General features: G+C 40.0%; 1 protein-coding gene and 1 pseudogene across 2 annotated transcripts; both read right to left on the bottom strand.

Annotated features, from left to right (window-relative positions):
* Positions 1–2,989: 2,989 nt before the first annotated feature.
* Positions 2,990–4,100, bottom strand: LOC103650689 (uncharacterized; annotated as a pseudogene). Its single transcript, XR_564320.4, has 4 exons — positions 3,960–4,100; positions 3,461–3,876; positions 3,180–3,378; positions 2,990–3,096 (listed from the first exon to the last, which is right to left on the bottom strand). The product of XR_564320.4 is annotated as an uncharacterized protein (transcript).
* Positions 4,101–13,124: 9,024 nt separating this feature from the next.
* On the bottom strand, positions 13,125–14,484 carry LOC103650688 (uncharacterized). The gene is made up of 5 exons (XM_020551136.3): positions 14,006–14,484; positions 13,833–13,917; positions 13,625–13,749; positions 13,463–13,534; positions 13,125–13,363 (listed from the first exon to the last, which is right to left on the bottom strand). The coding sequence occupies exons 1-5, from the start codon at positions 14,253–14,255 to the stop codon at positions 13,287–13,289; spliced, it is 609 nt and encodes a 202-aa protein (XP_020406725.1). The 5' UTR covers positions 14,256–14,484; the 3' UTR covers positions 13,125–13,286.
* Between the last annotated feature and the right edge of the window lie 2,379 nt (positions 14,485–16,863).

Below are 16,863 nucleotides of genomic sequence, written 5' to 3'. Positions count from 1 at the left end.
TATCAGATCTTGAAAGCTTGCTAGAAATCAATCCAGCTTCTGCTAGGCCTATGGGTATATTGGAATGAACATGAATGACATAACATTACACAATGATGATTCACTAATCCATACATAAACTTAGCTTCGAGACATGCCTCACCTTGTATGAATGGAAAATCAGGATCTTCAGGTGTGACATCGTCAAATGCAAGTTCAGTGACATTATCAATATACATTGCTGGATACACTTTTGAGAAAGTGTTCCTGTATGGAAACCACGAGAGTAAGTTGGTTAATAGAATAATCACCTAGGAGAGCAAAACTGAAAATCTAACAGCAAGAGGCAATGACCTTAAACGTATGAAGAATATGAAATAGGACAAAAGAGAAATGGGACCATACTGCATATTTGCAACAAACACTTGGGAGGTCTATTGAAACAAGGAAATTGTTGAAGAAGTGGTCACTATTTGAGGCTTGTTACCTGCAACACGAGGTGCATTTGCTGTGGCCTTTGGGGGGGTTGAGGCAGCAACGGGCCGACCTGAAAGTTTATCAGGTTTGCCAAGAGATCTCTAGATCGAAGCACGGACATTATCAAATAGTTCAGTCTCAAGGCTTTCCATCGCCCAGGTTTCACTTTCCAGAGTTGAGGTTGTTGACTCCCCTGATCTCCTCGTTTCCTCAATGATTCTAGGTAGCCTGGAACCTTGGGCCTTACGAAAGGTGCTGTTTACAATGGCTAATTCCTCAGTGTCGAGAACCCCTGCATAGACCAGGAAAGATTAAGAGTTGTGATCAATCTGCATAATTAAGGTTTACCAGAGTGTATAATGAGAGGCAATAATTCCAGAAAACAGATAGAGTTTCACATGGGTGGGGACCAGGAAAAAACAAAAGCGAGATAAATCCAAATCGGAAGTACAGGTAGACACGCCGCGGGACGCAAAGCTTATAGTTCACAACCAACTGAAAAGTGACACCAGCAGGTGAGGTCTAGCATCTGTACAAAAGAAAGATCACAAGTAAGCATATAAGCAAGACCAAACAGTCTTCTAGATTAAGCCAAACTTATTCCCGCAAATGAATTGAAGCATCGAAAGTTTAGAAACGCATACATGAATAGATTGAAATTTTGAAGAATGCATGCAGAAAGTCTCATATATAAGATATGATAAGTACCTGAAGATTATTCATGCACCACAGAAATTGTCATTAACTTGCAGCTACATTTTCATTTATTATAGTGTATATTAACAAATAATTAGTAAGCAAAAGAAAACCTGGAGATGGCTCAAGGGTTTTAAGAAACTTTCAATTCTGGAAAGAACATCAGCATGTGTGCTTTCACAGAGGGCCAGCACCTGCACTCTGCCTTTCAACCACTTAATTATCTCAGATTCCCAGTTGCTAACTAAGCTTGTGGGGGTTACAATGACAGCCCTTTTAACCATTGGCTTATCATCAAATCCTTGACAAAGAAGGGTATATAGTAAAGTTGTCGAATGTAAAGTCTTCCCCAATCTGGGCATGTACAACAAAGGTTTACAAACAGTTTTTATTATCATGCACCAGATAAAAGATTATGAAGTAATTGAAGTGAAATTTAAATGCTCGGTGCAGAACTTACTTGGCCCTTGTTAGAGCCACGTTAGTCCTCTGTAAGTTTGATAGAAACCCAACTGTACCAGCTCCATTACTCCTGACTGTTGATATGATAATTATATCTTCCTCCGCGCCTTGGAAACCATCCACAGATTTTACTTTCACTGAGAAATAATCATTCCTCCTGCAGGCCTTCCCAACCTTTTCCTGTATTGCTCTAACTTGAGCATTGTATGGACACACAACACCAATAGAAAGCTTGCTTCGTGTAGAAAGTGTCTCTACAATAGATAAAAAGGCAAAAACATTATAACCTGCCCAAACATAAACTGACTTGATCTTGATCAAATGATATAATACTTATTAGAGAAAGAAATGAAACATACAACTACAACACTGTACATTATGGCTGCCCTTACCTTTTAACAAACTTTACACTATCATCACTATAATATGCAACGGAACCGTACAATAACACGATAACAATATATATTCTAGATATGTGCCCGTGCGTTGCGATGGAAGTAAAAGATTTGTATGAAACATTGATACGGAGCAACACACATCACTATAACATTGATTCCGGTATATATATGCAAAATACGTGTGGAAAACATTATCAATATCACACAAATTAGTTACAGACAAATGTGTCGACAACTGTTCACTAATCAGCTAATCCTTTTTAGCGATATCGACAAGTCTTTGTTGTATGTTTGCAGGGATGGCATATCGGCACGAATTGTCCTTATAACTTAAAAGATCAATCACAAAGTTTCTTCGAAGAGTCTTTGCATCCTACAGACAAAGAGATAAGAGAACAAAACATATTATCTTGTAGAACGAGATAGCTAGAATGTAAGTTTTGAACATAAAACAAACGTACTACACTCACCCCAACAAATTTCAGTCGTCTGTCATTCCTCCACATGGCCATAGCTTGTAGAACGAGGTAGCTGGTATTAAACCTATAGAATAATATTTGGGCAACTATGTTTTATACAATGATTATCATAGAAAAAATTTAAACTGCTGAGAAGGTGGTACGAAGAAAAATACCCTCTTAAGTCAATTGGAACACCAGTCTGAATTGTATGTTCCCACTTAAAGATATCCTCCGCCCATCCAGAATGTTTCTTGCTGTAAGCAATCTTATATTTTTTTGAGGCCATGATAATCGCTTCCGCGAACCTCTTGTATGGCATGTGTTTACACCAATCTTGAGTCGGTGTAAAATCGATAAAAGTCACATGCTTTTTAACATGATCTATTACGAAAAGGGCGTGACATCCATTGAATTTCCATGGCATGAGAACCTGCAAAATATCAGTCATTAGGATCCTACAACAGAAGTGTCCTTTATAAATACATTCGAAATGAACACATACTTACATATCTACAACCCGTGATATAATAATTCATTGATGGCCAACAATCGAGTGTTTTGGCTAACTCTTCTGTTGTAGGATCCTGATGGTACTTTGGAAGTTTACCAAAACCAACCATTCTCTGGACAGTATATATACATGTACACATGATGATTAGATGTAGATACTATATATTAATACATTAATGATCGGAAACAAACTTACCCAAAAACGCATGTCCATATAATGCTTTCTATTATTTATGATTTTTTCTTTCGGTCTACGTGACTCTTTATTGGCAAGCAGCCGAACAGCCATATCAAAACATCTTAGAATCATATCTTGAGTTGTCGTTAATATGTTTTGCAGGTCTTTGACAGATATTTCTATCTTAAAAGGATTGAAACTTCACACCCATGTTCTCCTGTAATGTAGCATGACGAAACTCTATATCAAGAATCTAAGTAGTCGATATACATAAAATAAATAAATCAATGAGCACTTACTCTAGTGTCGTATCGTCTTCTATTGCCATGATATAATCACATAAAACATCTATTGAATCGGCTTTGGTCACTGGCATGTCCTTTGTGGAAAGACCAACCATTAAAAAGTCATTGGTGCAACCATCGTTAGAGACTTTTACAGGAGCTCTTTTATCCCAATCATCAACAAACCACCTTTGCAAGTCTGCTTGAGTAATAGGGCCTTCCTCATCTTCATACACTACTTCGCTATCATCAAGCACGTGGAGTAGTTTCCTCTTATTAGAATCTGTTGGGTTTTCTAATATCTCAACATCAGATGGGCTTCCAGAGTCAACTTCTTTTTCATTTTTGTATAACAGACACCCCCTTCTCTTATTCAGGTCTGAAGATAGTAATATAGCAGCCATTTTTTTCCTAAAGTGTGACATGTCATCCTACAAATAAGAAACAATTATTTAGCATTATATATGTAACACTGACTGTAGATGTCCATATATGTCATAGAGTAATAATATACCTGGGTAAAACTGTCAGACAGTTCATCCCCTGTCCAGTATTCGATATAGTTCAAAAGAAAGAGGCCACATGAAGAGCTACAATATACATTAATACCAACATAAAGATTAGTATGAATGAAGAAATTGGTAAAGAAGATCTTAGGACGTACCTATTTGTCTGCTTTGCATATCCCATGTCTATTTCTCTGAGCGGCCAAGAAGCAACTTGGAGGTCTGGCCACCTGTGGTCTTTTAACTCCTTACGTTGAGATATCATATCTATTTGTCTTTGCAGTCCTTTAATCTTTATATATGGTAAAATAAAATTAGAGATTGGGATAAGTTAATATTGAATTCATAATTGTTTAGTTTGTGCATACTCACAGAGTCAGTGAGGTCTTTGCGGTCTTGTGAAGTACCAAGTGAATCGAGCACTTGTATCTCCATATTTCTTGCATGGATCACAGCAAGATACCAATGCGTCTCTCGGATGTTTATTGGAATAAACACCTACAAAACAATTATAAATACTTGCATAATAATAAAATACATATAAACACTAACTGTTCAGATTGCAAACTCATATGTACCATGTCATGGTCTAGGTAAAGTAACACCCTTCGTTCAGCGCTACATATGTGTGCCATGTCTTTAATTAGATATAGCTCCTCTGTTTTGATTTCAAGATCACCATCTCGCTTCAGGAAATTGAACTGGAAAGCATTTTCTATGTGAACGCGACCTCCAGATCGGCACTTTAGATGCTTTTGAGCTTTTATCAAATTTATGTAACAGTCTATAACCTGCAAGTGTGTAAGTTGTGGTTAAAAATACCAGGATGAGTAAAAAAACTTATACATAACCACGTCGCCAAATATAAAAACTAAGCATGGATTACCTCGTCACCTAAATATGTGCTCGGCTGAAATAAACACTCCATCCACTTCCTTTCAACAAAGGCATCATCAATAAGAACGACTTGTACCCTTGGTTCACAAGGGATTTCCTTGATAAAATCGATGAGAGCAAGATCACCTTGTGTGCAAATATAGTCTAGGAGCAACCAGTCATGAGATAAAACTAAAATTAGTTATTACAAAAAATACAAATTGATCCATACAGAACTATGAAAATTTTAATACCTTCTCGAACTATTGCGGTTGCCGCCGATTTTTTTGGCTTGTTATGAGACAAGCCTACAAATAGAGATTCCATTCTCGCGGGACAAAAACCTACATTCATAACAAATTGTTAGATGCATAAAAATTATTATTGCTAATTTCACAAATGATCCAAAACTCAACAATACTTTAAGATAGTATGCATGCTCTAATAATACACAAACATGTGCGGCTCTAATAAAAACAATTGGAGCATGCAAACATGCCTTGATAATACACCAGACCAATCAAACATAAGACAAACATCATCCTATTAGTTTGTTAGCTGAACATGCAACTCTTACCATGGGTCTAATTTGTTAGGACCTCTTTGTAGATGATGTTCTTGGTATATGTCCCACAATCTACGGTGGGGGTTTTCTTTACACCCTTCCTTGACTTTTTCCTCCCATCGACAGCTGGGATGACAAGAATCTTTATGTTCGATCGGGTCGTCGCTCTAGATAGAGCAACATATAGTTGGCCATGAGAGAACACTGGTTCAGGCAAGTATACACCAACATTGGGAATAGTCTGACCCTGTGCTTTGTTAACCGTCATTGCAAAGCTAAGCCGTACAGGAAACTGCTTTCTTTTGAACTGGAAAGGGAACATCTCTTCATCGGAGGGACACAACGGTATACGCGGTAGGAAAATCCGTTTTCCAACGTGTTGACCCAGTACAATCTCTGCGTCGATGCTATTTCTTTGGAAGCCACGAACGACCAGCCTGGTGCCATTGCAAAGTCCATTTGCAGGGTCTATATTCCGGAGCAATATAACAGGACATCCAATCTTGAGCTTCAAAACATGAGGTGGTAGCCCATTAGGCATCAATGTGTTTAGGAACTCGGGTGGGTAGTAGTTGTGGGGATCATCCATGGCGCTATCGAAACTATGATACACCATATGCTCCCCTTGAAAACGATCAATCATCTTAACATTTATCATATCAACCCAGTCGTTCCGTGTTGACAGTATCGCCCTTGAAGTGATGTAGGTGGAATCAGACATATTTTCGTTGAGATTTGGGAAAGCAAAGTCTATTAGGTTGTCAAGATCATTGTCACTCCCACTGTAAGGCACACACAGATCATCAGGAAGACAAATGTCGCCGTCACTATTTGTTTCCTCAGTTCCACCGCCTACGCGCAGCAAAAACTCTGCAAACCAAGGGTCATTTTTTGCTCTCATGTTGCTAACAAGCTTTAAGTGGGACATGGACTCCAATAGGTAAGACATTCGTAGCGAAGACGCGACCACTTGAGCCCTTGACCCTTTACGAACAACAGGCAAGACCTGTCTGAAATCTCCACCGAAGACAATGGTTTTACCACCAAATGGCAGTGCGGGGCGACCCATTATATCGCGCATGCTATTGTCCAGTGCCTCCACGGCTTGTCTCTTAGTCATAGAAGCCTCGTCCCAGATAATGAGAGATGCTTTCCGTAGCAACTCTGCTGTTCCACTCTGCTTCGTGAAGCTACATACAGTGCCATCGTCAATAGTGAGTGGTATCTTGAAGCGTGAATGGGCGGTTCTTCCTCCAGGCATTATGGAAGCCGCAACGCCAGATGTAGCTGTTGCCACTGCAATCTTGCCCTGGTTGCGTAGCGTCGCGAGCAGCACTCTATATAGATAAGTCTTCCCGGTGCCACCAGGTCCATCCACAAAGAATAATCCGCCCTGATCGATGTCAACGGCAGACATAATCTTATCATAGGCGGCCCTCTGTTCCTCGTTAAGAGAGTCTTTAAGAGCCACATCTTCCACTGTCGGTTGGATACTTTCCTCCTCGTAAACCTCCCGAGCAGTACCAATAGCATCGTCATACGTGTCGATCATAGGAGGTAGAGGGAATGTCTTTATGTCCTTTCCCATTGACTGCAGCATGTTCCTAATGTCAATCAATACCATCTACTCAACATGAGTTTTGTTCTGACTCTTGTGTTGATAGTCCTCGGACATAGAATCTTTGTGTTTCTGCCAGAGTACAGCCACATCGCTTGGCTCACAGTACACCAGTATTGTGGCAAAAAGTCGTCGCAGCGACGATGGCATCTGGAAAAGAGCACGTTCAGTGAGACACTCATCCAGTGTGTTGTCCGACTCAAGCAGTCCTCTTCTCTCTACTGCCTCACGAAAAGTCGGTAGGGTAACACCATCAACTATCCTTAGATCCACATAGGAGGCGGCGCCAGTCACGTGGTTTAGGAGAACACGAAGATAGTAGCGCTCCCCCTCGGCCGGATGAGCAGAGACTATTCTACCGACTTGTCCACATGTATCTCGTTTCCTCCATTGCCATACTTTTCCCTTACCACTCTGCCAAGTGTACCACTCAGGGAAATCACGATATAGGATGCAACGAGCCTCATCGTGTAGCCTATTCGCCTCAAAATATGCTGTGAGCATCGACCTATCAACACCTGGACGGTTGACGACTCGCTCGACCATTTGCCTCTCGTGAAACGCCACCATGTGCATGTTTGGAAGATGGAATTGCAGCTGCATCACAGGTGGAGATATCTGACTAAGCTCAAAGCCGTATATCCTCCACAAGGCTTCCGGAGGAGTCACCCACCTTGCATCTCTATACTGCTTGATCTCATCAACATCATCATCTGCCTTGCTCGCATCTCTCATAACAACAGACGCACGATCATGGCCTTTGTATATGTATTTCAACAGGTATTTAACAGCCTTCATGCTCCCACATGCCTCGACATTGATGTGGCAGTTGAAGAGACGAAGGAGGTATGGGTTATAAGGGACAACCCATCTATTGTCCAGTTCGCACCCTCGGACCTTTTCTTTACGGTCATCGTCGCGACGTCTATAAATAGGGTACGAATCCTTCCCTTGCAAGGTTGTGTCACTGAAAGGCCGAGGGTAATGATTCTTGCATGATTTACGACCCTTAGTGCATGGGCAGTTAGGATTTAGCGACCCACACGGGCCATGCATCATATGCTTGATAACCATCTTTCGTAGTTCAGGGTACTTGTTGCTTGGGATCTCGGCTGAGATCAAAAGGTCGTACTGCTCAGGACATGTGAGCTTGTACTTTCTCTGCATTATGAGTAGAAAATGGGCATGCGGCAAACCCCGCTTCTGAAACTCCATGACATAGACGTAGGCTCGGACCTTACCAAGAATATCCTGTTTAGTCAGCCGATGCTTTAACTCTTGTAGCTTCGCATGAAAGACACGCACTACAAGATCCGGACGATCTTGCGGTGTCTGCCCAGGGAGAAGCTCTCTCCTTATCTCATCCCAATTAGGGTTACATGTCATGGTAAGAAATATGTCTGGTTTACCAAACTTCCGCACCAGAGCCATAGCATCCATATATCGACGTCTCATGTCACGAGGACCGCCAATAAACGACGTCGACAGCACAGTTCGCTTGCCAACCTTCTCTCCTCTAATATCTCCATCTAGCATGCTATCCACCAAGCCCTGGTACAGGTCTGCCCTTAACCGATCCTGATTCTTGCGTATGTAATCTAAACGAGAGTTCTCAATCTTTATGAACGTGTCGACCGCGAACTGCTGAAAAAGCCGCTTTCCATGAAGTATAGGATTGAATACCCCGGGGCGAATCTGGAATTTGTAGCAGTAGTAGTCACGTACAGTCACACATAAATGGCTAGGAGATTCTGCATACGCAAGGATTATAAAGTGAGTGATGATGAAAAGATAGTTAATAATGCGCAAATATTTCAAAATATAAACAAACAACTAACCCGCATCTTCATCATTTGCATTACTTGCCCTATGTGTCGCACGGTATGCATCCACTTCGTCCATGGATACTCCAACCTTTGGGATATTTGCGTGCCAACCAAGTTTGCCTCTAGGGAAGAACAATGGATATGATAGTGCATCGTAGCATCCATGGTATGAGCGGATGCAGTGGCTTGAACTGTCCTTCCCATGGAGCATAACACTCTTGCTGAACTGGCCTCGCCCTTCGCTCCCTTCGATCCAGACTGCGGCCACCTCCGAAGTGAGAGGTGTGTTATATGTCTTCTGGTTCAATGTCTGGTCTAGGTTCAACGTGGTACGATAGTCATCAAGGTTCTCAACGTGGCCCATGGTCCTAAGGTGCTCGGAGTACGGGTTTCCACGTAGTATGTCGACTATCTGTCGAATAACCTCTTTGTCTTTCTGTTGATGCTCTTCGCGACACTTACGGTACCGATGCTCGAGAGTGGGATCATCATCATAAAAGTAAAGCTCAAGGTGTTTATGCTCTGCCCCACCATCCCTACCAAATGACTTGATATTGTGGTACATCATGCCCTGTGCTCGGAACGTGTATATACCAGAATCCCTTACATTAGTTGTCATACTATCGAGGCAACAGTATAGGGAAGTGAAAGAGAAATGGCCATTAAAAAACCTAATGTTATCACGAAAGTGCCTAGCATCAGAGGTTGCACTATCCCACAACCTCTTGAGTTGGGGAGGGGTCTCCAGTGGGGCTAGCTCAACCTTCCCACCACGACAACAAAAACCAGGTGTCTCATACTCAAACTTCTTCGCGGTGCAATAACCGCAATTGGGAACAGTCTTGAGTATATGTGTTTCTTCAGGAATGTTGTTCTACACCTTGTCGTACGGGTCACAAACATCAGTGGCAGTCGATTCATCTTGACTAACATCGACCTCTATATCCTCATCGGTATCCTCATCTGATATTTTTTGGAAACAATGAGTAAGACATATGTATTTATATTAGCATTAGTATCATAAAAAGATTGAAATTAGTACATTGCCCAGCGAATAGGTATCCCTCATTCTCATCAGCATCGTCTTCAAATACAACACCGTCATCGTCATCAACTGGAACGTGAAAATACAAGCCACATAAAATACAAGGGCATTCAGGATAACAGGGTGGGGGAAATATGTAACCTGAATAAAGATTCTTAACAATTACCATTGGAAATGACCCTTGGCTTCGACTGGGTATGATCCACCCCACTTCCTTGTTCGGTCATACTTGCACTCTCATTTGTTGCCACGATAGCATCATGGCATTGATTCCTACATTGTACTGATGGAAACACACGTTTAGTCGGACTACACGCCAACAAGGGTCATGCTGCATCCATTTAAGATAGGATAGTAATCATTGTTTTCAAGTCATCCGATCAATCGATAGTGGTCACGATTAATCGTCCAAGTCGATCAGCCAAAATGACCGACAACTCGTCCGACTTGAAAACAATGATAGTAATTACCATTGTTGTTGATCTTTGCAGTCATATGGGGTTGTGTCCGATCATCCCCTTCCCCAGCGTCACCCATAGTATCCTCAGTAGCAGTAGCCTTGTTCCTTGAAATGGATGCTTCAAATTGCCGGTTTCGACGGGCTAAGATAGCTTGTCTTTCACCACGTGGCACATGTTGTTTATGTCTTAGTGGTCTAGTAGACATATGAAGTGAATCGGCATCCTCAGTATGTGTTGAAGCTGGCAGGAACGGGTTACTAGCGATTTCAGGGATAACCCAGTCACAGGGGGTAACTGTGGATCCATCAGGTTCAATTGCATTTGTTGCAGGGTGTACAACCTCAGGGGTATATGTTGGGGACTCCATGGCGATGGACTCCTGACTCAATGTGTCAGCCAACAATGCTCTACGTTTTCTTATGTACTCTATCTTTGATCCTTTCCGCTTTGGTGTATTATTATACAACCTAACGCGTTCACGCCTAAACTCCCTCTCGGTGGGAGTTAAGTTTTTGTACCGCTCTCTAAAGTAGGCGGCCCTTTCCAAATTATGGTTAGGCGTGTTACCAACAGTTTCTTGCACACCACCTAGAATAAGGCATGTATACGTTAAACCGCCTGAAATCAGCTATTTTGCAAAATTAGTTGAGTGAACACTCATGTACCTGGTGTCAGTAGGTCTCTAGTTGTGAAAACATCGTCTGCCTTGAATGTCTCGTTCCTATGCAACCAATCGCTATCATCATCTTGATTCGCATTTACATTTTCGTTTCCATCTAAAAAACAATGCACACATTACTTTCTAAGTCTAGGTTTATGCACAGAAACGTTAATTTAAATTTGACTTGTTTCATCACCTCCTAACACAGTGGACATCATATGTTGTCCCTTGTTTTGTTGTCGCGCATCACGACGCTTCTTATTCAACTCGTTCCTTTGGTCTACTGACATTTTTGCACGTCTTTCTCTATGCCTTTGCCTTTCTTGTTCGTTAAAATTATCGGTCGGTGAAGAGTTATTATTTGGAACTGCCAAATCAACAGTGGCAAAATGATTTTCATGGCTACAAATCTCCCTAGCAGAAAACGATGGGTGAAAAAAATTGTGATTGGTATACCCGCAATACCTTGTGTTGCGAAGTTTGTGAAATCAATTGTGCTACATCCATCTAAAAGACTAACTATGAAACACAATGAAAACCAAAAATAAGATTAATAGATATTCACTAATCCACAAGAGGATCTATTAAAATAATTGTTACAATGATCATATACCTGAACCAAGATGATCATATACCTCTGGCTGTATAGGAGGTCCTTTATTTCGTTGGCTTACTTCACGACGCTTTCTACTTTTCTCGTTTTTTTGTTCAACGGTCATCGCGACATATCTTTCCCTTTCCCTTTGCCTCTTACGTCCCTTAGCATCGACAATTGGACCAAGCGATTTTGATCCATTTTCATCAGCTACAATATAACCTTGTGTATTAGTGTTCCCCTACATACTACGTTTCAAACGTTAATCGACGCGTGTGTAATAACCTTTACCTATAGTAATGGTGTTTGAGATGTTTGTCAATGGTGTGCGACCATCATTATGTTCCATCTGATCTGTTTCTATTGGTTCTCCGTTCTCCATAAAGAAACCCTATTATGGACAGTGGAACGTTTCTTCTAGTTCAAACTATCCTAAGTTTGATTAATATCTGTATCACATGAGAGAGATAAATTATGAAACTACATTTGATAATGTTATTTACTCAAGCACAGGGCAATCAAAAATTGTGATTCAACAATGTCCAAATATCCAACATGTGCAAAAAGTACTAAACATACGGTCCAACAAACACATGATAATATTAGAAAAGGATGCAGTTGGAGCTAGTATACCCGCTAATGAAGAAGCAAATTCCACAAAAGAGACAGTCGATGAGCAACTCATGAATTCACTCATACCCTCAAGAGACAGTCGATGAGCAACTCGAGTAGATCCTCCTTGAAAGAAGATGCAAATGCCATTGATGAACAAAATCATCATGAAGGGAAAACATACGGTAGAAGAAGGTTCAGTGGAAAGAACCATGTAGAATATGACAAAGACGGCTACCCTGCAGATTGGACTCAACGAAGACACGGAGAAGGAACTGTCGTGCTGATTGGAAGGTGCGCTCAGAGATAAAGTTTGATGATTCTGAGGGACTGTGTTCAGATTCCAAAGTTGAAAATGATGTGGAAATTCAGTCTGTGGAAAGGCCATTGCATCCTAAGAGTGAGCTGTTTTCAGGAAACCGTCACTTTGAAGACGAAGAGCCTGATCAAGATTTCCCTGAATTGCCGAAGACAAACCTTCATTCTCGTGTTCATCCAAATATGCCTCTTGACTATGAATCTCTCACTGGACGCTAGGCTCTCAAATGATTATTTGAACTGTTCGCGTATATAAAGGTTGGTTGAAATGATAATTTGAACTGTTTCTACGATCTGCTCAAGTCTAGCAGTCTTGTTGCGTATGAAGCAACACCTCATGCTAGACATTTTTGTTACTTTAGATCTATGCTTTATAGAGCTTTAACTTGAACACATCTCGTCCGATTTGAAACTCGTGATGCTCCCAAGGGGTGTTATGAATTGGATCCAGGCTCAACTCCACAGGAGCTTCTTCATGTAGTTTCACCATCTGGCGATGCTAAGTAAGTTTGCACTAATTTTTACGGGAATTCAATTTTTCGCACAAAATATTTATTAATCATGGGAACAAAAAAATCCACAAAATATCTCTTATTAAACCCATGTCATAGGTATTACAAACAAAATTCATAGACATACAAGTTTGCCTCATGTTGCTTTTGGTTGATCAATAACAGTACGACACGTATTCTATCATTATAGAACCACAGGAGGCCTAAACATAGACCCAATTATTGCTCTTTGTGAATTTGTAGAATCTATCTACGCCTTTGTTCTTCAAGAAATGTAACAGCAAACTGACGGTTGTTCAGCGCCACCAAAGCTTTTTGAATTGCTGCAATGAATGCCACAATTAATCACATCTACACGTAGTTCATGATATCATGAGAACAATCACGATTTAAATGTAACTAATTTTTTAGAATATACTTACGTCCAAAATGATGGGTGTTGTGATGGAACGGATTGAAGTGTATTGCGGTATGATCCGAAGACTCGAGGCACTCTAGAATTACACATTTAAATCTCCGTTACGAATCATTATAAAGCAAAACTTAGTGACAGAAGTTTTTGAAAGGCGTAAGATATGTTGTACCTTGTCTTCTGAACCGTCTAAACATAGTCCCAATTATTATGCCATAATCCTCCTTAGCCAACGCCCAGCGGAGTGCATTTTTGTTTAGTAGGTCACCCCAAACTTTAATGATATGTAAATACCCTCTACGACATTGATTTTGGTAAGAATAGGTTAGTAATATTTAGAATTGAATATATATATATAATATACAATTAACGGAATATACCTAGCATCCATTATAACAATCTTTCTGAAAGGTCCCCACATTGTGCGATGAATTGTATCCAAGTGGACTACAATAGCCATAATGTCTACAAAAATAACAATTTATAAATGGATTAATACTGAAGGTTGTGTAAACGATATTTTAATAATATTAAGAGATCGATATATTCTTACCGACTAAAGTCCTGTTTGGCAACTCGGCAATATCAGCAAGGTTCAAGAGTATTTGTTTTGGGAATGGCGCCATTTGAATTGGAACAGTGTATGGCTCCACGATAGTTTGTTGGTCAAGACACAATTCCATGGGACCATTTAGATGACGAAAATTAAATTCACCCGAATGAAGACTGAACTTTACATTATGCATCTTGTAAACATGCTTTTCATGGAGCAAATTGTCGAAATATTTGACTGTCTCATACATATATGTTATGGCCTCGATCTTGGCTCCCTAATAGTATTTCAGTAGGAGAAGAGGCGATGGTATGAAGATCGTGTAACTTTGAAAATGAAACTTAAAGAATTGTTGGCTTACATTGATGTCATAAAAAATGAAATGTTGTCTGTCACGGAAACGTGGTTCCTTCGGGAATTTAACTTCTACCCGAGCGACAATACTGTATTTCCGCGGTAGCCCATAAAAATCTTCTTCACGGTAGTCGTCGAACAACCTGAAGCTATATTAAACATACGACTAAATAACGGTCATAACTTTGATAGACAAATTTTGTGTAAATATATTTATATATAATAACTTACATAGGCATCCGTTTTAGGCGGTCCATTGCGGCTCTATCGCGGTTCAATACGACCGGTTCCATCAAAACCTTGTTGCATTAAAATTTAAAAATTTAAATAGAACACATGTCATACTTTCGCGGTTCAATATTCTGGTAAAAATATTATAACTGGGGGCTGTAGAACAGCATGTGCAGTAAAATGCATGAATTGTTTAGTTTCCAGGTTACCTTAATTAAAGAAGAAATGATGTATTCATAGACTTCCTTTTAAGGAACATTGCATCTTTCTAGGTTCATGGAACAATTCATGCATTTTATTGTCTCAGTGAAGCATTTTTTTCTGGACCTATGCTGTAGTTAGCAGAACATGTGAGCTCCCGTTTTATTCAGTTCTGTGTTTGTTCTGACTAACGATTTGTATTCAATGTTTTTTCTGTCTTTCCTAAAGCTCTTAAAGGCAAGAAAAAATTGCACAAGGAAAAGCACAAGTCGCGATCTGAAAGGCCTCACAGCCAATCTAATTCTTATGCAGCTAAAGTCACCGAACTGGATAAAGGAAAAAAATGACCTGCACAATCCTCCAAGTCCAATCTGCCTAATATTAAAAGATCTAAGAAAGAAGGGTCCCAAGTTCCTTCTAGGAAAAAGGATACTGGTGGTAGGATGGCAAAGAAAAATCGTCCGTGGCAAGATAAGAGCATTTGTACTGGCCACAACAATTCTCTATGCAAAGACAATAGGGAGAAGCACAGTCATGCTACCTTTCAGAAAAAGTGTCACGCTGAACCTATCAACAACGGTCAATTAATATTACAGTAAGACTTTCTTATGCAATTGGTCACTGAATCTGTGATGTTCCTTAACAGTGAATGCCCGCAAGAAGCCTTGGAAGCTGTGTCTACTCGAATATTTGCTGCAGCTAGATTTCCTGATTTGCCTGAACTGTGTGACCTCAGACATTTATTCACAGAGAGATATGGGAGTTCTGTCGAGCCTTTTGTTAATTATGAGGTGCTGAAATGCTTTTTCTTTTCTTAAATTTTATATGCAACAGTTTGTTTAGAACCTCCAGAATAAATCATTTACTGATGAAGAGAAGTTGCGAGTAATGAAATGTGTTGCTGAAGAATTCTCCGTGTAAGGAACAATGGAATAAATCAATTTGTCGTTTAGACATTTAAGGAACAATGGAATAAATCATTTACTGTGAATAAACACGTTATTCAGAATAAATCATTTACTGCAGAATAAATCAGTTTGTCGCTTTGATAAAGAAACGTGTTTATTCACAGAGACATTTTTTCCTTTCAGTTGCGAGTAATGAACCTCCAGAATAAATCATTTTCTGTGCAACAGTTTTTCTTATTCACAGAGGGCACTACAATGGAAGATAACTTGTGGCTCTCAAAATAAACATGTAAGGTTTATTTCCTTCTGTAATTGACAAGGAGGATGCAAGCAGATCATTTGCTAGAGTTAAACTCCACCAGCAGTCAACTAAGAGAAGTCAATGTTGTGAGGAGGAGCAGGTACGGAAGGAAGGACGTATGCTTCATTACTTGTGTTTTGTTCCAATGTACCTTCCCATTAAATACTCATAATCTTTAAAGTGATTTGTAAGAGGCCCTCCTGCACTTATTTTCAGCCTCTCACAAATCATTTTCTGATGTGTTGATAGCTAATTTGTCATTCTGAACTTCTGATTCAATGATCACAGCTTGTGACCTTGTGTTACTTCATTGTCTGCACTTATTTTCAGCCTCTCACAAATCATTTTCTGATGTGTTGATAGCTAATTTGTCATTCTGAACTTCTGATTCAATGATCACAGGTTGTGACCTTGTGTTACTTCATTGTCTGAAGACATGCTTCTCTGTTTTTTGGATTCTTCATATTTTAGGCATGTTTGAAGGCTTCTCAACTTTTAAGAAATTAGGAGTACATCAGTTTATTCAGTTAGTACCGAGCAGCATGTTAATCACTAATCCTCTACAAGATTACCAATGGAGAACAGCATCAATACTGGCCTTTCAGTGGCAAAGTGTTGTGCTTATGAATAAATGTACTCCTTTCCAACGGTCATTATGTTCATGCATTATTAGCTGTTTTGGATATATCCATGTTTTCATAATTAGAGTATTTCAATATGGTTTATAATACGGTGTATTATTTTCAGTGGCTTGATTGTATCTCACAGTTGTTACGTCTGTACCCATCTGCATTTCAGTTTTCATCTGTAAGCCTTCTTTTCCTCCACAATTAGAAGGGTCAGCTAGAAGTCCCATTAAATAC

The sequence above is a fragment of the Zea mays genome, chromosome 3 (assembly GCF_902167145.1).
Source record: "Zea mays cultivar B73 chromosome 3, Zm-B73-REFERENCE-NAM-5.0, whole genome shotgun sequence".
Classification (NCBI taxonomy): Eukaryota; Viridiplantae; Streptophyta; class Magnoliopsida; order Poales; family Poaceae; genus Zea; species Zea mays.
The sequence above is the reverse complement of the archived record's forward strand: the minus strand, read 5'-3'. Positions and strand labels throughout refer to the sequence as shown.

Bases quoted from the DNA above. Each gene is read 5' to 3' on its own strand.
- LOC103650688 (XM_020551136.3), bottom strand. From the start codon at position 14,255: ATGTATGAGACAGTCAAATATTTCGACAATTTGCTCCATGAAAAGCAT. The intron at 13,535-13,624 runs GTACAACATATC...GTGTAATTCTAG, and splicing joins TAGACGGTTCAGAAGACAAG to AGTGCCTCGAGTCTTCGGAT. The intron at 13,364-13,462 runs GTAAGTATATTC...CATTCATTGCAG, and splicing joins CAACACCCATCATTTTGGAC to CAATTCAAAAAGCTTTGGTG.